This window comes from Echiichthys vipera (assembly GCF_963691815.1).
Source record: "Echiichthys vipera genome assembly, chromosome: 16".
Lineage (NCBI taxonomy): Eukaryota > Metazoa > Chordata > Actinopteri > Perciformes > Trachinidae > Echiichthys > Echiichthys vipera.
This window is the reverse complement of record NC_139841.1, coordinates 4,964,707-4,988,378: the sequence shown is the minus strand read 5'-3', so window position 1 is coordinate 4,988,378 and position 23,672 is coordinate 4,964,707. Positions and strand designations below refer to the sequence as shown.

Genomic DNA, 23,672 nt, shown 5'->3' with positions numbered 1-23,672 from the left:
TATCCACAGAAAGAAAGTGGTAGAAAGTGAAAATAGGTTATTTTGAGTAGGCCACTGCATGAGTGTGGATGGTTTATGGGACGGAACTAAATATATAAATGCATCACGAATTATATTATTAAATGTATTTATATATTCATTTATTTATTCATCTGTATATTTACACATTGACACATTTGTTTATCTATAACATATGCACTAGTTCATTTACTTATTCATTTAATCACATGTTTGATTATCTATTTGTAATTGTATTTGCTATTTTATGTACCCTTTCATTTATCCATAATGTAACTTCCTGCAGCGAAATATGTCAACTTTATGCATAAAGAGTCAATTTATTAAGGATCATTAGATTCAAGTTCAACCACCAGCTGCGTTTCCACTGACTTTTGATGCATGAAACATATTTATTTATTTCGCTGCAGCAAGAGGCACTATGGAAAATAAAAGTGTAAATAAATACATAGATACAGCTATATATAAACTGTATGCATACATTCATAAGTAAATACAATATTAGTATTATTATTATTATATAATTATAACTAAATACAAATGAATAAACAGATATAACTAGTAAGGAAAAAATACAAATATAATATACAAATACATTTAACATGTATATGTAATGTTGTATTTATGGTGATAATCGAATGAAATTAAATTACATAATATTCATGTATTTATTTAATGAAGTATTTTATTATATATTTATTAAGCACTGAATGATACCATTATTTATTTATTCATTTATGTAAGCATTTACTTATATAAATATGTTTTTATATATTCCGTGTTGGCCGTTTAAGTCCTTTATCCTACAGACCCTGAGGCGCCGTTCCCCTTTGGACCGGGGGGGGGGGGGGCGGTAGAGAGCTTTGGTTGGGTTAAATCTGCCCGACACCGACGAAGAGCACTGTTAGCCTTAACATGGCGGAAACAGAGCAGCAGCCAGGTAAAGCCCCGCTCCGTACTTCTGCTCAGCCTTAGCTCTCTCGTGTTTAACGCTAACAACTTTAGCAGCTACACAGTGCACTGCCACACGGGACATTCACCGGTCTGACTTACCGTTTGCGAGATTAGCCCAGGAGGCACACCGCCTCTGTCCTCAGGCAGAGCCTTCCATAACGTTACATGTTCAATAACTTCATTTCGGCTTGTTGTGTAGCCTATTTGTGTAAAAAAAACTTGAAGCCGTGCTATGTATGTATGTCTTGTTAGCAGTTGTTGTTAAAACAAATCTCAGTTTCTCGCTCTACAGCAGGTGTTAGCTAGCACCGTGGATGTGGAGGAGACAGTTTGCAGTGTAGCCCTTCTTTGAGTGTGTCCATGGTGAAGCCTCACTGGTGTTTACTCACTTCTGAAGAGCATCACCAGGGCAGCATGTATTTAAAGGTTTAAGGGTTAAATGACCCCGCGCTTGATACAGTGCTCTGTCGAAAGGTCTACTCCAGCCGTCACAAGAGACAGAGTGAATCATTCAATGTCTAAATGAAGCAACACGATGGCCTGTCTTCAGTCCCGAATGTGAGAAAGGTCAAAAATCACTGGATCCTACATTTCCCACAGTGCAACTCAATAGCGTCCTTTCATTAAACCAGTTCTGCCTGCTAAACATCCATGTCTTTAAAACTCCAGTTTGTAATAGAGGCTTTCTGTAAAAAAAATAAAAAATCTATGGACTAGTTAGTAGATATACAATCTCAGATCAAGTGGATACTGAATTCACATGTTCTAAATGATCAGAATCAGAAATACTTTAATAATCCCATGGGGGAAGTCATTTTGTTACAAAACTCCGGATTTACAAACACATATTATACAGCCAACACATATTAAAGAAACAGAATATAAATATATTTAACTATATGTTTGACATTTACAGAAATGGATGAATACAGTAGTGAATATATAAAACATCAAAAATACCAGACTAATGTGCAAAGAACAGATTGTTTATGGTTGAGTCCATATCAAAGAGAGGGGGTGACAGATTGTCCTATGGATGCATTGTATAGTTTGATGACCACAGGAAGAAAAGATTTGCTGTGGCTCTGTGGAGCATCTGGGTGCGAGGAGTCTTCTGCTGAAGGTGCTCCTCTGCTGGGCCAGTGTGTCGTAGAGAGGGTGGGAGACACTGTCCAGGATAGACCGGAGCCTGGACTGCATCCTCCTCTCTGCCACGGTCATCAGAGTGTCCAGCTCCTCCCCCACGACATCAGCGGCCCTCCTGATCAGTTTGTTCAGTCTATTGGTGTCTGCGACCTTCAGCCCACTGCCCCAGCATGTGACAGTGAAGAAGATCACACTGGAAACAGACTCATAAAACATCCTCAGCATCGTCCGGCAGATGTTAAAGGACCTCAGCCTCCTCAGGAAGAAGAGTCGACTCTGGCCCTTTTTGTAGACAGCCTCTGCGTTTCTAGTCCAGTTTAATTTATTATTGAAGTACACCCCCAGATATGTATACTCCTCTACAGTGTCCACACCCTCCTCAAATGAAAGGGTATCTCTGAAATGATCTGTCTCTTCTGAAAACTATTTAGGATCCACTCCTGAGGATGAAGCAGCTGAAGTCACAGACAGCATCACCTTCATGGTACCCAAGAAAGAAATCAGCATGGTGCCTGACATGGGCAAGTGGAAGCGATCTCAAGTAAGTTGCTGCCTGAGGGAGTGTGAACATGACTGAATATGTTGTGTCTTTGTCTGACTTTCCACAAGTACCACACCACACCGAAGTTTAGAACTAAAACGTGGGCCTTACTCCGTGTGATGCTGAGACAGCTTTCTAAAAACACCCTTCGATACACACTGGTTCCTTGCCCATTAAAAGGGAATTTGGCATTAAATTCATCTCTTTACAGCGAAAATGATTATCGTCAGTGGTTATTGGCTTTGACCACACCTGTAGTTCGGTTTCAGCAGTTGTATCCGGCTGTCTGACGTGACACTCTTTCAAAATACGATTTCCGGGTCCAAACCCTCAGTTGAAACAAAACAGAAAACAACGGCCGAACATGTGAACAATAACGATCACCTCTTTCATCAGTTAGACGTCTTTTAATCGATAAGAAAGAGGTAAAATAACAAAAACAACGGGGACACTGCACTGCTGCATTGTAGAAATACAAGGCTTGGACCCGGAAATCATATTTTGAAGGGCGTTACGTCACGTCTTAACGGCCGGATAGAGTGTTTGATGTGCTTTATGTTTTTTTTTAGATTGATTCCAAGTCAATTAAAACGTTGTAAAATGATTGTTGTTATTAAGTTATTTAAGTGCACTTAAAGTGAGTTTTGTCTGATGTAGTCCATCACAGTGGACTATATTCCTGTTAATATAACATAGATTTTAGTTTTTGAAGCCGTTCATCTGACCTCATGTCTGAATGCACTCCTGTTTTTCCCACGCTTTCCTCTTGCAGGCCTATGCCGACTACATGGGCTTCGTTCTGACGCTGAACGAAGGTGTGAAGGGAAAGAAGCTCACGTGTGAATATAAAGTGTCAGAGGTATGTTGTCTTTCATTTCAGTGGCTTCCAAAAGCACGTGCTGCCAGCCTCCCACATTCATGAGGATTATTATAGGATAGAAAACAATACTCGCATGATGCCCAGAGAATAAATTAGCAGAAATGCTGTGAAGTGTTAGTAAATGTACGGTGTAGTGTTTCATATTTCCTGACGCTGGTTTGTGGCTGCAAACACAACTCCTCCACAAACAGAATGGTATTTATGTACGGGGAATATGAATAACCTGATTACTGTGTGCTCATGCAAACACCATATCCCTAATATGATCATAACCGGGATAAGCCTCAAAAAGCCTCAACATTCATGTCCATGTAAACACATTCAGGATCACAAACAGCCTTAGTTTGTTTGTTTTTTAAATCAATTATTTTTTTGTTATTTATATATATATGTTTATGTCCAGTTTCACTTTTAGAAAGAAAAGGAAATATGCAGTGTTTGGCAGTTCATACCTCAGAAAAAAAACTATTCTTTAACTCGAAATAGAGAAGATATGAGATGATATATTTTGTATATTTTTATAAAAGGGATCTTTTTTTTTACTCATTATTTGTCTTTAATCTCATGCTGTTAAAAATGCTTTTTAATTGAAAATCGTATCGTGAGTTCAATGTATCGTTATGTCCCTGCTACAGTCACATGGGAAGGCAGAGAAACACAAAACTACTTCAGGATGAGTTTTTTCCTGGTTTATTTGAGTGATTCTAGCTTGTTTAAGTTACATTAAAGTCGCAGTCAGCAACATTTGTTTGATCATATTCACTGAAGCCGACACTCTGCTCCGACAAAACAACAGAAATCATCCAGTTTTAGAAAATTCACGCCTCTACGTGCAGCTAGAGCTTGTTGTTGTTTTTCAAAAATCTACAGTGCCCGTATCATCCTGTCCACTCAGCACAGAGCTGACTCTCAGTCACAGTTCACGCACACGCAACGGACCCCCCCCCCCCCCCCCCCCTCATGCATGTTACAATATCACAGGCACACAACTCAAGCTAGGCATACTCTAAATGATGTTAGCAGTTGCTATCTATGAGTAAGTTAGCCAGCCTACCTCCATGTAGCGTGTACTCCATGCTGTTTATTGATGAGAACAGACGAGGGAGCATTCACAGGAATCTGGTGCACACGCACTGACGAGCACTCCATGGGAGGCAGCTGAGGAGTTTCAGACGTGCTAACTGCAGCTTTAACCATTTTATAGTGCAAAAATGATTTTATAGTGTAAAATGATGACTGTGACTCCGATTTTCCTCCATATGCTTCATCATTTTTTGCCAGTATGGATGTGATAAGGGTCTTAAATTTATTTTGTGATGGTCTTAAAAAGGTCTTAAAAAAGTATTAAATTTCACTTGTTGAAACCTGCAGAGATCCTGTATATTCAAAGGGTCAAAGGCCTCATGCTTCAACATCTGAATGTGATAGTGCTTCAAAGAAGAACACTTTCTTGTTGCTGTTGTACTCTTAAAATCTATCTGTGATGATGATAAATGTCACTTACGGTGTTGCTACATTCACTGTTGTCTTGTGTGACAGACAGTGGAGAAGTTACTTGATCTTTTGGAGACTTTGGACCGATGGATAAATGAGACCCCTCCTGTAGACCAGCCATCTCGCTTTGGTAACAAGGCGTACAGAACTTGGTTTGCCAAACTAGACCAGGTAAGTGTTATACACACACACACACACACACACACACACACACACACACACACACACACACACACACACACACTTCAAGAGCTCAGACAGAGTACCATTTAATTGATATTCCAGTGTCCGGTGTTCTACATTTTCCAAAATGTAGAATGTTTAAAGGAATACTCATCCTTACTTCACCACCAAAATGATCACTTGTACAGCAGTTACTCACAGAGTGTTTCCTTGAATTCATGAAGAGTGAACAGAGACGTCATGATGCTTTGAAGAAATAGGGGTTACACAACTTGTGTAGTATAATCCAAGTCTTGTTTATCCGGTCGTATGCAAAGTACTTCCACACACACATACATACATACACACATACACACATACATACATACATACATACATACATACATACACACATACATAAATACAGTGGAGATCAAAATTAGAGAACAAAGTTTTATTCTTGTTTTATTCTGAAAGACTGTTACTTTTTATCGTTCATAATTTGATAGAATATCCTCTGTGTCTATACCACTGCTGTATTAGCATGTGTTTTTAATAACCAACATACTTCAACAAAAATCTTTATTTAGTTAAAAAAAAGAGTGAACAAACTTGGAGAACAGTGTTGATTGTGTCAGAAGAGAAGATTTCAACAATATTTTCGGCTGTAGGATTCAAAAATGAACAGGAAGTGTAGAGGCCACAGCTTTGAAGCAAGCTTTGCAGAGTGGGTTTCAGTCCAAAAAGTCTTAAACAGTGAGACACTGTGTGCAGAGACAGATCCTTGTCCTGTTCAGCACTGAACTGGAGACCAAGTCCAGCTGCAGAGTTGAACCAATTCCCCATTGAGAGTCTTCTCATAATCCTGTCCTCTGGTGCACTTGTTTTACGTGGACGACCGGCCTTTTTGAGGGACTTAAATTAATCTGTGTCCTTGTAAAGTTTCAATCTTCTTGAAACCACAGACTGTGAACGCCCAACCTCTCTCTGATGGCTGAGAGGGTCATCCCTTTGGCCTTCATCTGGACAACCTGCTGTCTCAGGGTTTCACCTTAGAGCAGCTTCCATCTTACAAAGTAACCAGGAGTTTTTCTTCTGTGTACTCAGCTCATACAGGATCCTCCTGTCTCCACAATAGTAGACTCTCATTGTTGCTGTTAGAACCACTCATATTTGTCTATTCCATTAACTGTGGAACGTCTGGTCACAATTGCCAAAGGAAAGGGCTATGTGACAGCAAGGTAAAGCTGTGAAAATAAAACGTTTGCCCAATGTCGGCTGGGCTCGGCTGCAGCCCCCACAACCCTGACTGGGATCAGGGTTTATAGATAATAGATGGATGCTCCCCCGCATACAGCAGCTTCTGTGTCTGTACTCCTGTCTGCTTCTCTAAACTAGCAGCATACTAACCGTCATCTCCTGTAGATAATACCCTGACTATGGATAAATACCTCTTACAACCCACAAAATGTCCGGAGATTTTCTGGAAATGTCCGACCCTTTGTAACCCTCATCTTATTCCACACAATCGAAAAAAAGGTTCCCCAAGTTTAATTTGACACTCACACATCTATGCAAACGACCACATGTGCTATGTACTGTAGATGCCTTGCAGTCAACAGGTGATGTGTTTGTGTGTGTGTGCAGGAAGCTGAGGCCTTGGTGTCAGCAGTGCTCCCAGCTGGCAGATGTGCTGCAGCTCCAGAGATAGCTGTCTATCTGAAAGAGTCCGTCGGGAACGCCACCAGGATAGACTATGGAACAGGTGAGTGTGCTGTGTGTCTGTGCTTATTTCTGTCCAATACTATAATTCGATGCAAAGCACAGCGCTATAAATTGACAATAACAGAGAACATCGAGGACTAGGGGGGCACTCAGACTGTCTGCACGTCCCGTGCCCCGTGCTTTAGGGTCCTTGTCCCCCCCTCCAGGCCCGTTTCTACTCACACTACCTGGGCCTCGCGAATGCTTCTTGCTGCCTATACATCATCACGCCGTAACACGTCACACGCATTGATGACGTCATGGCGATGTGTCGCTTTGTTTACAAATCTTTCCATAGACCTCAGAGTTTTTGTGCGTCTTGTTGACTGTTTTTGAATATTTTTATCGACCAAATCTGCAGTAAACACTCCACCTCCACATCACACCAACGTGAACCTTTTGCCGCCATTGTTTTAAATGTCCGCGCATGGTCCCTCCTTCTATTTTCTACGTCCCAACAGGCGCACAGGAAATGACTTCAGAACCGCTGTAGGCCTCATGCTCGCGCACGCTCGTGCTCGTACATGTGCAAACGTGCTTTACAAAAGCCCACCTCTCCCAAACGGGCCGTGGACGGCAAGGGTGCCACAGCTAGGCATAGTGCTGTTGCACTCACACTGGTCAAATGAACTAGACTTTACCCGTAAAACCTGTTTGTGCACGGTACGGATGGACACTGTGAGTGCGCCCTAAAAGAGGCTAAAGTGCCCTAAACAATACTTTAAAAGTACAGTATGTTCTTCAATATAAGCAAAGCAAATTAGCAGTTCTTAGCTGTGTTACATTAGAAAAGTGCAATAAATTAATTGACAGCGTTCCTATACCATTCATAGTCCTGCCCACAATGTTACCCTAACATTTAAACCACACCTTACCTTTACACCGCCCCGCCCTCTTTAATGTTAGAATCAGTTCGCACTCAGCCCAAGTCCTACCTATTCATGCAACTTTGATTTTCATTGTTCAGGTTTTGAGATTTCTGCCTCCAAACCAAACGTCTATCAGTCATTTAGCCTCTGGAGGCAACAGCTTATATTTCAGGTTTTCTAGTGAAGCCAGCGGATATCAAGGCCAAGACTTCCTCTCTCTGTCAGTGTTTACGGCTCGATTATTTACTCGAAATGTGAGAAGGCAGTTGAAGTTGATTGACGGTGTCTCTATAAACAGAAATCTGCATATAGATGCAGATAAATAATAATGAAAAGCTAAATCGTTGTCAGACAATAGCCAATGGGTTCCATTATTGCATGCCCGCCGATGCGTTCCAACTCTTTTGCTCACTCGGTTACCTGCAGAAGTGAGTGGTGAATACAAACGGACACCAGACGCTTCCACCACCCAAATGTCCCGTTGCCTACAGATATGCAGAATCTGTCTCACAGAGATTACCTCCATCCTAATTGAGGTGAATGGAGCTGAGTTTGTGACGCTGCGTTCAGAGGGATTCTCTGCAGTAACAAGGACACTTTCTGGAGAGGCGTTGCTGTTGGGTTCTTAAAAGACCTTCCAATGCTGCCAAATCTGCAAGGCCAGATTACCTCTATAGACAAACTGTTAAAACTTAACAACAGAACTAAATCTAAACATTTAAACCACTTCTTGATTTACATCTAAATGTGTCCATTTCTCATGCCTTAACCAAACCTTGCCGTTTTTGCGGGCCTCTGTCCTGCTCCTCTGTCCATAACCCCGGGGGGATCTGTCATGTCACGCTGAGGGATGATTACATAGCTGCTGTGGCATTTGTTATATTTCAGAAGTGTAGCGCTTTCTGCACATGGATGCCAAGTGTCAGACTATAAATATACAGACATTATATACGTATGTTTGGCCACCAGGGGCTGCTATGGTAACTCCATTATAGTGTAAAAAGAAGGCTTGATTCAGAGCTTTACAAAGGCAGTACATTTCGTCCTTCAAAGGTGAAGCTGTAAGAAAAAGCAGATGCAGTGGTTCTTGAAATCCTCGAAAATGCTTGAATTTTAAATGTTGTTTTTTCAAGGTTTGAAATGTGCATGGATTTTGGATTAAGTGCTTGAAAATGGTTGAAATTGTATCTGCGTTTCTTTCACAACACATAGCTGTAGAGTATAAATAAAATAAGTCAGAGCCTGAAATGAAAAAGTGAAATAATGATTTTCAGTTTGTATGTATTCGTAGAATATATTATTTCACCACAGCTGTAAGGTGCCAGAAAAGCTCAAAAATGGAGCTTGAAAAGTGCTTGAATTTGACCTTTGAAAAAGTGTACAAATGCTGCAGATCAGGAAAAGGACTTTCAGTTGAGCTTAAAAGACTACTTTTTTAGTAACATTGTCAAAGTCCTGTAAATACATCGAACACTAGGCTGTAATAACACATGGAGCCATACAGTGCCACTCATTGCCAAGAGTCCGTCAATCAAAGATGGATTGCATCTCTCCTCAATTGCATGTATAGGTCCTGGTTGTGCATGTGTGTATTTCGGGCCTGTGTGTGTAACATGTATGATAATAAGAGTGAAAATTGAATTTCCCCGTGTGGGATAAAAATAAAGTAATTCTCCTTCTTAATTCTTCTTCTTGATTCAAGAGAAGCACACATGGACTGCACACAGATCCTGTTCATGTTGTAAGGTCGTGTGTGTGTGTGTGTGTGTGTGTGTGTGTGTGTGTGTGTGTGTGTGTGTGTGTGTGTGTGTGTGTGTGTGTGTGTGTGTGTGTGTGTGTGTGTGTGTGTGTGTGTGTGTGTGTGTGTGTGTGTGTGTGTGTGTGTGTGTGTGTGTGTGTGTGTGTGTGTGTGTGTGTGTGTGTGTGTGTGTGTGTGTGTGTGTGTGTGTGTCTCTCTCTCTCTCCCCCTCAGGTCACGAAGCTGCGTTTGCTGCGTTCCTCTGCTGCCTCTGTAAGGTTGGAGCTCTCAGGGTAGATGATCAGCTGGCCATTGTTTTTAAGGTTTTTAACAGGTGAGCTGTTTCTCCTGTGGTCTGCTCCATGTTAAGCCCTATTGTACCGATAATGTGATGGGTTTTTAAGCCGTACTGGTGATGTGGCTATAGGCCTGGTTCAGTCAGTCCGAGTCCATCACTTTGGTCCAGACTGAAATATCTCAACTGGATGGTCATTAGATTATTTTTTGTTTTGTCCCAAAGAAAAATTATTGAATTCTGCAGACAAGTACACACGGAAAGTACAATATTTGTACAGTGTGAGTGCTTTAAGGTGAAAAAAACGGACAAGAAAAAAAAAAAAATGAATCCCGCTATCCCTCCAAACAACCCACATCAGACCCGCTGGTCATTAGATTTTGTCCTGGATAAATCCTAATGAATTTGATCTTCTGACTTTTCATCAGGTTTTGTCCAAAACTTTGGTTTATCACTGTGTCTTTTTTTTATTCATTCCAACCTCACTGAGCTATGTCTGTGTCCAGAATGTTTCCTCTTCGCTATATCGTTACCTTTGCTTTCCTCCGCCATGTGTCTGAATTCTCAGTGTGGGATTTATCTAGGGCAGGGTGACATGATGAGATATTTGGTCAAAATGATACAGAAATGTCTACCACTTAGATATAGTTGTGTATTGTTTCTATCGCAATATTAACAAACAAGTGACTGAACTGCATTATGGCAGGATTGACAGTATGCTTTATGTTCTGATTCAATGCGCGTTCATTTTATGTTCATTTTAAGGTTAATACAATAAGAAAATACTATATTAATGATATGAGTATTTGTTAATTGAATTACCAGAGAACATGCTATATTTTGCTATATCTTGATATATATATAAATATACAATATACACACAGTATATATACCACCCAGCCCTATATGTGTCCACTGAATAGTGTCCTCAAACTCCTAACAATGAAACAAAAAAGTTGTCCCTGACATGTATCTGCATAATACTGCAATGTGTCGTTTTTTGAAGAAATAGTTGTTGTGCAACAGCGATGGTACAAAAGAGTGATGATTCATTAGGGACTGTAATTTAGTTTATTTCAGCAGTATAGAATGAGAGTGGTTTTGGACCCAGCCTTTGCCTGGTTCCTATACACAGGATCTGTGTGTTACCTGGGTTTATTGTGGCTTTGCTAAATGTGCACTCACCACATCAGTTATAGATATGCACTAGATGACATCCATGTCTTAGATCCATACAACATCCTAATACTCCTCAGGTTTTGAGTAAGGTTGTGAAAAGTATCAATACTTTGATATTTCCACGTTTCAAACAATACGACCTCCGTGAACTCTGCATTTGAGTTTGAAAGTGCCAAAGCTATTTAAAACTAACAAACAATCAGATTTTAAGTCAATCTCATCATTACAAATGTGTTGGTATGACATTGTGTCTATCAACGCTGGTTAATAAAAAAATAATAATATAACCGTATTTTGTGTGGCAATTACTTGTTTTTGTTTTGCTGTGGTGTGGAGTATTGTTTTTACAGTTCTGGTATCAACCTTAGTTTGGACTATGCAGTGTTCTCACACAGTGAAAAATGGTCAAAATGAAGTATACTCCAAAGAGTAAACGCAGAAATGACCCCTCTGGATTAGCTTTAGTAGCTAACTACATTTACTGATAATATTGATTGCATTGAGCCATTGTAGGCAGTGTTGTAGATCAGTGAGCAAGACTGTTTCACGGCAGTTATTTGCATTCATGTAAGACACACTTTGATGTGTCAGGTATTTATTTCACTGTATCAGCTTGTCTGGTCATTTATGAACTCTCAGCTCCTCTTAAACATGCTGCTGCTGCGTGTGTGTACCGATTGGTCTGCAGGTATCTCGAGGTGATGCGGAAGCTGCAGATGACCTACAGAATGGAGCCAGCTGGGAGCCAAGGTGTGTGGGGACTGGATGACTTTCAGTTTCTGCCCTTCATTTGGGGAAGCTCCCAGTTTGTAGGTAAGAGCCTCACTACAACTGTTCGGTAACAAAACTATTGACAGCAGGCCTGTCTGTGTCTGAGGGAGATGCAGATAGGGCAGGGTAGGGAAAAACCTAAAACAGGACAGTGGCTCTCTAGGACCGGAATTGCCCACCCCTGATATAGAGTGAGTCAGGTGGGGTCATGTAATGTTGATGTAACAGTGTTAGAATCGGGGATAAAAGTGTGAGTGGCTGTGAATAACTACTAGGAAGTTTGGGCCATATGTATGTGTGAAAGCAGCCTAAAGTGGGAATTTGCATGGTAATACTATATTACCACACAGGAGTAAGTAGAGCACCCCGTTTCCACCCGGCACTAACATGTGTCCTGAGTGATCCTATCGAGTGGACAGCTCTAAATACAGGTGAAAACACTCCCAGGACGCATTGAGATCAGGTGTCAGAAACATTCAGAGGTGGTTTAAGCAGCATGTGTCCACACCAAGCACCAACCACAGAGACTTCCTGGTTGATCCAATAAGGAAGTGCCAAAAACTGCAGAAAGAAGTTTGCTCTGTGATCTGATCATCCACGACTTTCTCTGCCGTCATGGTCAGTATCTCACAGATTTCACAGGCTTTCCAGTTTTTTCATTACGACGATCGATATTTTGCTGTCTCTCGTATCCGTGATCAGCTGTTTCCTGATTTTAAAACACATCATCGGCACCTCCGCCCAAGTCACGCCTGTGTTGCCAAGCTGCATCAACTCTATTTACATTGAGATCGAGCAAAGATATGTAGGGTCCAAGCAGTCACATAAGGTCCTAAATCAGGCCGGTGACATACCTCAGTCTGTCTGAATTCACTGACCAGGCTACAAAAAAGGCAGCTAACTTACCGTCTTACTGTCCGGAGTAAAAACATCTAGTGACTGCTCTGAACTGTCAAATTGCTGTGATCAAACTGTGAAACTAGGCAGCGCTGATCAAATTTGAATTAAGACTCACTTACCGTATAGCGTATTTCTCACATGAAGTGTTTCCAGTAACATATTTTAGTTCCTGTTAAGCTGTAGAAGTAGAGAGTTTGTCTGTCTGGTGGGTGGGGCCTGGTTTCAGCTCGACTTGGTCACAAACATTTTACAGCTTGACGGGTGAGCTTTGGGGATTTCATAGATTAGATCTTGGCCTCATTTCTCCTCCATTGAAGCCGTCTCTACTTCTCTGACTCTCTACGTCGATTTTTTATTCGTTATGCTCCTAAGTTGAGAATTCCCCTACCGTTAAGGCTTCTGGACCCAAGAATTTCTAGTTATTTGCTTTAAGGCTGCGATTCTGAGTATTCTCTATAAATACTGTGTTAACTCTGTATATGTCGGGTTAACCATTTTTTATTTTCATGTTAAAAATGCCAATGATGCATACTATAACTGAGTGCTGAAATGATTTTTTTAAGCGGGACAGAAAAAGAAATGGTGTGGTATTTCATTTTTGAGCATTGGTAGCCCAGACAGCAGCTGGACCTCGTGTGTCATGTCAGGAGTGACGGACAGAAGGGATGTTTTACAAGAATATTCAGGTTTGTTAGGAACCTGCTGATGAAGACGCAGTAGACCAATTCTCAACGCACCTCTGGTTTAACTCACTTTCTGATTGATCAGGGAAAATCACTGCACTCGTGGCGATGTACAAATGTGTTCCCATGGTTACCAAACGAGCTTGCATAAATACTGGCTATACTTTACCCACAGCGTACAGATCAGGAGATGGCCTCCTCAGTAGTTCACAGTCAGCAGATGGATTTAATAGTGGTTTAGCTTTTTGAATTGATCGCATATATCATCATCATCATCCCAGTCGATTGACACACACCAGCCTAAATGACTGAGTTTATTTGAACTCCAAACAGCAGGGCTCCTCCACATTTTCCAGACTTTTCCTGACTCAAGTTTCCAGACTTCTCGAGGATTTTTCAGTCACTAAATAAATAAATGGTTTTAAACAACTTCCCCCTGGGGAGTATTTCTGATTCTGATTCTGAATCCAACTTTTAACACGCATGTTACATTTGGACTATGTATGCCATTATGTTGCCAAGTAATAATTAAAAGACATTTTTACACACGTATTGGAGCTTGTATCAGTGGTTGAACTCCATACGGAGACATGTTCAATGCACAGCTAAATGCTAAATGAATAACTGTGAACCTGTAACCCCTAAGTACAGTAACAGTAGAGACGGACAATTAACCAGGAACTACAGAAGAAAACAAGTCTGTGCTTCATTGGAGTAAACATACTGTAAATCAATAAAATAATGACCCGTATGGAAAAAAAAATCAATAAATGAGAATCGCAGTCGCATGGTGAACGGTAACCATGGTAACCTGACACTATTCTACAGCAGCTTGATCAGTTTCATATCATCTACAGGTCGGCAGTGTCGCGTTAGTAAATGTGTTTTAATTTGTAGATATTAATATATTTGATTTTATAAAGTGAGATAATAGTCTGGAAAAAACACAAACATTTTTCCAAACTCTTTTCCCCTTTTGCAAACTTATCCAGACCTGGAAATGACTCCAATTAAATCCCATCCTTTTCCATACTGCGGAGGAACCCTGAAACAGGCGAGGTGTGAAGCTCCGTTTAGAGGTCCCTGTCTGAGCGCCCACATGAGTGCTTTATATGGATTGATGTGAGGCTCTGCAGTGGAGGTAGATATGAGGTAGGCTGTAAAACAACAACCATTTGAATTTGGGATAAAATCTAAAATAAAGGCTGACAGTTTAGGGAACCTAAAACAACACTAAGGGAACCTAAAACAATACTAAAAGGATCTTTAGAATTTCAGAAACCCAGAAGACATTTAGCAAAAGTTTCCCAGTAACCGGTGCTGTTCCTGCTGTCACACGTCCAAAAGACAAGAAAAGGTGCGGGAGCACTCTACTGTGCTACTTAAAGGGCATTGCTGTAGTTCCGCTCATCCTGTGTGGAGGCAAAAGGTGCTCCACAGTGATCTCAGGTAACGGGAAGGTAAACGGTGACACCTGCTGGTGAACACGAACACTTACAGCCCATTCTCCCCTCAGATCACCCAACCCTGGAGCCCCGGCACTTCATCGATGAGAGGGTGGTGAACGAGCATCACCAAGACTACATGTTTCTGGAGTGCATCAAGTTCATTAATGAGGTGGGAAAGTGAAACGCAGACAAATCATCACAAAGGTTTCCGTCACTTATTTTTGCTCACACTTGATGTGATCTCTGCATTGTATTCTAAAAACACCTGATCATTGATTCCTCAAAAGCCGCTCTGATCACTGTTTTTATATTTACTGTGTAATGTAAACGGTGTTGCTCATAGTTACAAATCTACAGAGCATTGTCTCAATTTTGCCGCAGTTTGGAGTGTTAAGCACATTTAACATCATTGATTTGGCCATTGGTTTTCCACCTGCCCAGCACTTAAACTGCAAAAACAAAGGTTAGCAAACTAGCTGGGGAACAAAGTGGATCATTTAGCAGCTAAAGAGATGATATTTTTTTTTCGGTACAAACTGAAACGAAACAAATAGAAGAGTGAATATTGTGCTTTTGTTCATCAATAGACGCAAACACAACTCCAAATAAAGTTATCCATAACAACTTTATAGCATGATCATACCAGGGTTTCCGCTGGAGTGTTTTCTTTCATGTTACTTGTACATAAGTTGAGGTTGTGAATCATACTGGCCACCTTAAATCAAACTACAACTATTCTATATTTCTCACTTTTGAGAAAGAACAGCAAGAACAACAGCTCCAGGTCCACTACGTATGCGTCATACCCCCAAAGCCCTGCCATCTTTGATTGGTGTCCTTGCCTCTTTCCATAGCCTTGCCTAAAACCCGGAAGTGAGTCGTAGAGTGAGTGATGTAGTTCAGTTATAGCCCAACATTAGCTTTTTTCTTCTGGAGATTGCATTTCTCTCTCTCTATCTCTCTCTCTCTCTCACAAGTCTATTGGCCGTTGTACTTTCTAAATGAATAGACGCTAACAGTCCCAATACGTCCTCAGGTGGGGTTTGGAGCCCTTCTTATGGCTCTTTATGATAGCAGCTTATTCCGCATCTATTGCACGCTAAGGACAGAGTATTCTGCTTGTCTTGGATTAATGGTCTATGAAGAATATCAGAAGAGTGAATTAGACATTACCATGCTAGACAAGTGGCTATCTCCACACGAGCTGTGTTTACAAATGTAAATTCATGAATTGAATGATTGTGATAATCATGGATGGGTATCAACACCCACAATTAATTGGGCCTTGAGGTTAAATTCTAATGACTGTAGTATTAATATGTTGTATCTAATAGCTCGAATATTACTGGTTCTTTTATCAGTACTTTTTAAGGTTGTGGTGTAATTCTCTATCACGCTGCAGCTTCTCCTCTGCTCTGTCAGCAGTGAGCTCCAACTACGCTCGTTACTGTCAATGAATAAAAAATGAATAAACTGGCAATAAAACCTTGATACACCTGTACAACAAACATAAACTATATTTCTTCTCTGTCCACATCTTCTCATCCACTACCACTATGTTTCACATAAGCACCGCACTAGCTTGACTTGAACGTTAGTCTCCGTGCTAACAGCGTTGCTAAAAGCGTTGCTAACATTGTTGCTAACAGCGTTGCTAATGACGCCTAGCGATGCTGTCACGATTTTTAAGCAGTTTATCATTATTATTATTTATTAACTGTTGACAGTTTCCATGAAGCTCCCTGCAGAACTCCTATAATACGCAGTTAGGAAACAAGAACGAGCTACTTAATGATAGCATTTTAGCTTTTCCATTGTCTAATCTGAGTTTCAGATTAAAAAAAGAAAATCTTCCCGTATTCCCTTAGATAACATACCCATAACGTATATGTTTAACAAATTACATATTAATATAATCAATATGTGTTTACAGCTCTATGTGTACTTTAACTAAACATTGTACTTTATCTGTTGAAAATAAACTAGTCCACCTCAGCTTTGTCCAGGAAAAGGAAGACGGGGTAAAGGCAGATGGATTGTGTTGGTAGAGTGCCAGAGCAGGAACCATGCGCTTTGTTTTTGGTTTCGAAAGGAAAAGGAGGGGAGGGAAGTAGATGAGGGCGTTGTTGGAGCAGCTACATCCTTTTCCTCCTTCCCACTCAGAGGCACAACCTCCCTCCCTCTTTTTCCTCCTCCTCCTCCTGCTGTTTGACCTCTCCCTCCTCCTCACGGTCATGAAAGGATGCTGCTGTTGTAAAGAGGGGACTTAGGGCCTCTGCGGTTCTCCTCATCTCTTAATCATAGTTCAGATTTTTTCCTCATTCTCCTTGTCTTTTGACACTTTACTATGTTTTGGAACAAAAAGAAGATAAACCCAAAATGAACCTGCAAATATTTTCATAATCAATAAATTGTTTCAGGCATTTTTCTCCCAAAAATGGTTCCAGCTCTCCTATGTGAGGATTTGCTGCTTGTCTCTGTTTGATATCATTCTAAACTGAATCTCTTTGAGGTTAGTACTTATCATATGATTACAGTTATGAGTCATGGGAGGACTCCCAACATTCACTGGGGCAATAGACTCATGAGCTGTGTTTGAAACCCGCCCTATCACGAAAACACCATATAGTGTGTTCACCATTTTGTAGTGGTGTTCGAATTCTCAGTGATTAATTTCATTCACTATATAGTCCACTATAAAATACCCACAATGCACAGCTAATTTGAGCGTACATACGAGGCACCTTTAATTTTACTCATATATAACAATGCAATGTGGTTGTGTTTTCACGGAGGAGAAGAAGTTTAGTGTCCAAAATCTCGTTTGGTCATTTCTCTATAGTTCACAATGTAAAACACACTGATAAAGGGAATAATGAGTGAGTGAATGAATGAGGGAACAGTTTTGAACACAGCTATGGATATAAGTCTTATTTTATGGGTGTCCCTGCATTGTTACTGGAGCTATTATGTTCTGCTTCTTGCTCCACAATGTTTCCACTCCCACGTTTTTATTCTATTAGTTTTTAAGAGTGAATATGAGTGCGTATGTAGTCAATCTGATTTCACGTACAAAAACATACAAAAACGATCCCCGTCCACACAAACGTTTTAGCTCTGTGTCAGAAATGTGTTCACATACACTGAGCGTGTGTGCTGGTGTAAACAGGAAGCAGATTGTCTAACGTTACTCTGCCGTTGAAAATCAAGGATGAATACAGAAAATTCTTCGGATGAAGAACAGCAATGGTGACAAGTAAGAACAGAGATTTATTTTTTTGGATCGACGACGAAGTAGTAGTTTTTTTGGGAAGCGTTTATATTCGCGTTAAACACTCAAGTTGAACAATATTGAACTTTTCAGCTGAATCGCATGAAGCTGTGGTGCGTCAGCCAACCAGTGTTGAGATTAAGCGTGTTTTATATCCAGGGGATCACCAGGGCAAAGCCACCACTGACTACATCAAGAATACCGGACTGTTCCTATGGATATAACTCTGACCTGTGGATGGCAGCAAAGTGCCTTTAGGCATCTAGTCTGCCGGAAATCCAGAAGAAGAAGAAAAGAAAGCTGTCATTGCAGAGAGTGAAGCGTATCCGACGAGTGTGTCCCAGTCTGATCTACATTAGAGCCGTGGAGGCAGGTCAGCACCCTCTACAGCTACGGAGGTTAAATCACTGACAGGTTGGCCCGTGGAACAGTGGTTAGAGCAGTAGCTCCATGTAAAGAGGATGATGGTCCTTGAGGCAGTGGCTGTGGGTTCGACTTCGACCTGTGGCCCTTTGCTGCATGTCACCCCCGCTCTCTCTAACTCCATTTCCTGTCTGTCCTATTTATTAAAAGGTTTGAAAACTACCAAAAAAATAATCTGACGGTCACTGACGGCCTGATCTCACTGCAACACAACGGCTCTTGAAAGAGCCACACACTTCATCTGCAAGCTCGTTTCTGTTCATTTAAAAGCATTCAGATCCCTGTTAGCACTAGCATCACTTCCCATTTAGCAAAAAAGCAAAGTATAGCTGCAGGCAGCTAGCTGCCCGCTGCTACCTAACTGCCTCGATGCTCCAAAACGCACGATTGGCTTGATGGTCGCAATGGTCCAAATATGATCCAAATATGATCAAGCGGCGCATTGCTCGCATTTCTTGTGATTTCAATGTCTATCGCATGCGGTGTGATCACAGCTTAATGTTGCATTCACACCAAACGCAAATGATGCAAATACAAATGCGTCACTTGCTCACATTTGTCACATTTTTGATCATTGCTTCATCGCTTCAATCACAGGTAGCAGCCGAGGCGGCTAGCTAACCGAAGCTAACCCAGGGCTCTACTCTGCTGTTGTGCTAAATGGGAGTGATGCTAGTGCTAACCAGGGATCTGCATGCTTAAAAGAACAGAAATGAGCTCTCAGATCAGGGTTGTGGCTCTCTAAAGAGCGGTTGTGTTGTAGTGAGATCAGGCCGTCAGTGATTTAACCTCCGTAGCCGTACAAGTGCTGCCTGGTCTCCTCCTCAGCTTCACTCTGTCGCCTGAAAATTTCAATATTTTTAACTATTCGCTTCAGACGCTCTAGACACTCTAGATGCTTCAGAGGCTCATTGCTTCATTTATATTGATTTTCAATGTAGAGTTGTTGCTCAATTTGTGTCATTTGTGCTTGGTGTAGCCGTTTGCCGTGAATCTTGCCTGGGCACTGTATGAATGCCAAGTGTGAGTGCACCCTTAAACACAACCCTTGGGTTTTCAAACTTACAGCACACACAGCAGTATTTCCAAATGTTTCACTTTTAGGGGCACTGAGTGGATGTACCGTCATTTAAAATGTTTTATTTGAATTTTTCAATCAAAGTATACACAGTCTGCAAATGCAAGTATGCTACATACAGTATATTTTAGTGCTGAAAAATGTTTTTTCATCCAACATCAAATATGGATCCATAGAGTTTCCATAGGCCCGGTCGGTGCCATGATCCCACTTGGTCGAAGGTCTGAGCACAATAAACCTGCAGCTGTCTCCTCTCCTTAGCTCCATCCACACTTGTGTGTGTCTGTAACTTTACTTAGCTGTGCTGTTCAGTGGAAAAACACACACCATGCCAGCACGGCTGACTGCTCACGGCCGTTCACGGCATGGCTTGGTATGACCACCTTCCCTACTATGGAAAAACCTCAGGAGATCAATGTCAGCCTCCAGTGATCTTTTCATTTGATTTGATGCATTTTTGTTCACAGTATCCCATAGTACATTTTAGTATTTGATGAGAAAATTAAATTGAGATACACAAGCAGATCAATAACCTATCTTCTCATCTTCATATCAACATTTGTCATTGATAGAGATGAGTCCTCTATATGTGAGAATGAGTCATGTTTGAGGGTCGTGAGGTTGAGGGACCATAGACTGTGTAAACAATTTATGTAGCCTCTCTGTCGGGGTCTGGTCTCTCAACTTGATCAACTCATACTCGCCTCTGGGAGTCTCCATCTTGTTAGACTTTGACTCCTCCTCATTTCCTCTTACCAAAAAAGGGCATGTATGTATCGTTTGGGGGAGGGAGATATGTCCATCTGGCTGACGTTTACCTCCGAGGAGAAGTTAAGGCCAGAGGCTAGCTGTCACTCAAGAGGCCACGCCCCTAATTATTCATAAACTTGAACCTCCAATAAAATAAAAACTAGCCTGGTACAAAAAAATTCACCCCCCTCAGTGTTGTCATGGAGATATGAGCTAAACATACAGACTTGAATGTTTTTTTGTACCAGGCCTTAAACAGGTTTAATGATTCTGTGAAAACGGCCTGTTTAACATGGGGGTCATGAAAAATTGCTCTTCTATGCAAACTACCACACTTGGAGATCTGCAGTTTTAGCATTTCCTATTTGGATCAACCAGGAAGTCCCTGTGGTGGGGGCTTGGTCCTGACCCAGCTATCTGTGAATAAACCTGCACTTCTGCTGGTTTGGACACAAGCACAACAGGTCCAGATCAACTTTAAGCCAACTTTCAAGATCTAAAACATAGCTGTGCATTCAGAATTGTCAGATTGTAAACAATCAAATCAAGCTAACTCAGCCACTTATGAAGGTCAGGACCCAGGTGGAATTTGGGTCAAATATATAAATAGTTTACCATTGTTGATGAATTACAGGCAGTGCTGAATTTCTGTATCAAAAGCCCAGCTGATCAACTGCATAAGTGGTACACCAGAATGAATCGTCTTTGCAAAATGTTTGGTTCTATGAACTGTTGCGTGTCACTGGGCAAGTTGGTGAACTGCTGTAGCTGGTGAGATAACCTAACTATTGCTGTTTCCTTCCTACTATTTCATCTCTAGAATTCAGAAACATGATACAGTGTTAATGCACTTTCTGCAAGAACTTACAGGAGAGTCTTCTTGAGTGTCCTGTGCCTGTATACCAGTGTCTGTATCGATTCTGCTTATCAGTCTGATACCCAAAAAGCAGCCAACACCGCTGTTTTATAGTCTCTGAACACAGTGTTGATGCAATTAGAGAATATTTGTACAGTTTTCTCTATTTTGTTTAGAAAAAATCTGCTAAGCCTGCCTGTGTTGAGCTTATGTTTTTATAGCGCCACACTTTAGGGGTCTCTCCACCATGACTCCCCCTTCATTGTTTCCAGCAGAGTGGATGCAGGAGTTTGACTTCATTGTTTTATTGTGAAAAAAAACATGTCTGCATTATTGAAAAGAATTGATAAGATTGGAGACATGATACTGTTCCAATTTGTTTCCAGTTCCCAAACGGAACCTGTTCTCAACTCCCATCCCAAAGAGGATGGTACAGCCACATTAATTTGGACTCTCTGGCTCAATTAATTCCAATTGATCCACTGTTTTAAATGTTGGTGGGACCAGGCCTTGACACTAGCGCCGTTACCGATATGAAGTCCATATTTAGCCTTTTTCGGCTGACGGAGCAGGCTCTGTCCTGGTTCGCGCACCAGAGTATGACCCGGCTGGTGCATTTCGATCAAAAATAACCTGGAAAGTTCGTGCCGAACTGGAACCTGAAGATATCTGTTTTTTCAGTCCGAACCGGTCCAACCATGACAACATCAGTGGGTGTGCCAATCAAAAGATATAGCAACGCAGCCTTCTTCTGCGGGGGCCTGACCAATCAATGACATGAACATGTGAAAGGAGATGTGTTCTGAGCGGATGAGAGAGAGAGCGATCAGGGGAGAAATAAAGTTTATCAAGATATGTTTGAAGATTTCTAGTGTAATGTACAGCAACTACAGTTTTCAGTATGAGAACAAAAAAGACCTGTGGAAGAGTCCAGTGTGTTGTTTCTGCGGCTTAGTGAAGTGGCAGAGGTTAGCTCCAAACTTTCAGCCAGGAGACAAAATAAAAGTGTCTCCTCCTGGGATTCCTGAACAGGAACCGCTAACAATGAGCTACTGTCCGATATTTTGTTGAGGTTCATCTTAATGGAAGGCTGTGAATGAATTTGAGTCCCCTCTGTAAAACAGTTAACTAGGTAGTGTGTCTCAAGCTTTTATTTTGAAAGGTAAGAACGGAAGAAATGAAGCGGTTGCACACAGCAGACCTCTGTTGTCTTATAATCCTCTGAAGCAAACAGCACAGTGTGATGAGAGAGGAAATAACCAAACATTCAAAATAACAACTTTCACATGGAACTCAATTATAAGGAGCACTCCACATTATGGCTCATTCAGGTCAGTTATGCACCCCACTAACACACAGCACATTTTTGAGCAGGAATGAAAACTCAGAAGGCTGATTCCCTAAGCAAACACCTATTCAAGAATATTTAACATTATTACATGATTTAAATACACAATGTAATACATTGTCAACCAATGATATGAACACTCAGAAAATAAAGAATACAATAAACTATATGACTCTATTTCTAAATCAACCCATGCATCAATTTCTACATTATATCTTCTGAAACAGTTTGGCATATCTGTGAATATAGTATATACGGCAATATCAATGAATACTGATATTTCTGCCATAGGCGAATTCAGCCAACCGATATATTGGTCTGGCTCTGTTTAACCCCTGCACACTGACTCTTAAAACCACAAATGTATTTAAAAAGACAATGTTTTGCGGTGCAATGTTTGTCAACCTTGTTTCATTCAAAAACCTGCCATTTTGGCTGCGTGCACAAGCAGGAGTCACATTTAGAAAATAGTCCATTAGGTAGATTAAAAGTAGTCTCAACAGACTACATACAGTTTATGTATAGCATGTACAAGGACAATAGCAGTTTCTGATTGGTTAGCAGGCGTTAAAACATTGGGGCACGTCAAATGTGGTTCCAGTCAATCATCATTCTAACTCATAATTAGGGGTGGAATGGTTTATTATGAAAAATCTGTCCTGTTCGGCCCGCTACGCACGCTCCCGCTACGCACGCTCCCGCTACGCTCTTCTTTGTGGGTTTCTGAATCCTCTTGGCAGCAGCTCGCTAAGCTCAGCACTGTAGTTGTTCTCAATCGTTTCTGTCTGGTTAAATCCGTGGTTAAATCACCACATCAATGTCTCTTTCTCAAAAGAAGTTTTTGAAGTGTTTACTCCGCAGCCATATCTGTGTGTAAAGAGGATAAGTTGATAAAAATCCTGCTACTCTGCATTTATGTGACTTTCATTTGTGTCAGTCCAGTTTCTGATGAATAAACTAATGTTTCATATGTGCTTGTAAATCTGGTAAAGTAACTAGAAACTGAAGTAATCAGATAAATGTAGTGCAGTAAAAAGTAGAATATTTCCACTGATTTGTAGAGGAGTAGAATAATAAAGGAGCATGTAAATAAAAATACTCAAG

The 23,672-nt window shown here is 41.0% G+C and overlaps 1 protein-coding gene across 1 annotated transcript in view; it reads left to right on the top strand.

Annotated features, from left to right (window-relative positions):
- The first annotated feature begins 922 nt into the window (after window positions 1–922).
- Window positions 923–23,672, top strand: part of ptpa (protein phosphatase 2 phosphatase activator) — a 40,392-nt gene continuing 17,642 nt past the window's right edge. The window contains exons 1-8 of the mRNA XM_083929238.1: window positions 923–958; window positions 2,550–2,659; window positions 3,432–3,518; window positions 5,079–5,204; window positions 6,843–6,960; window positions 9,801–9,900; window positions 11,729–11,853; window positions 14,911–15,011. Of these exons, the coding sequence (XP_083785364.1) occupies window positions 934–958; window positions 2,550–2,659; window positions 3,432–3,518; window positions 5,079–5,204; window positions 6,843–6,960; window positions 9,801–9,900; window positions 11,729–11,853; window positions 14,911–15,011 (792 nt within the window). The 5' untranslated portion in view covers window positions 923–933. The remainder of the gene's footprint in view (window positions 959–2,549; window positions 2,660–3,431; window positions 3,519–5,078; window positions 5,205–6,842; window positions 6,961–9,800; window positions 9,901–11,728; window positions 11,854–14,910; window positions 15,012–23,672) is intronic.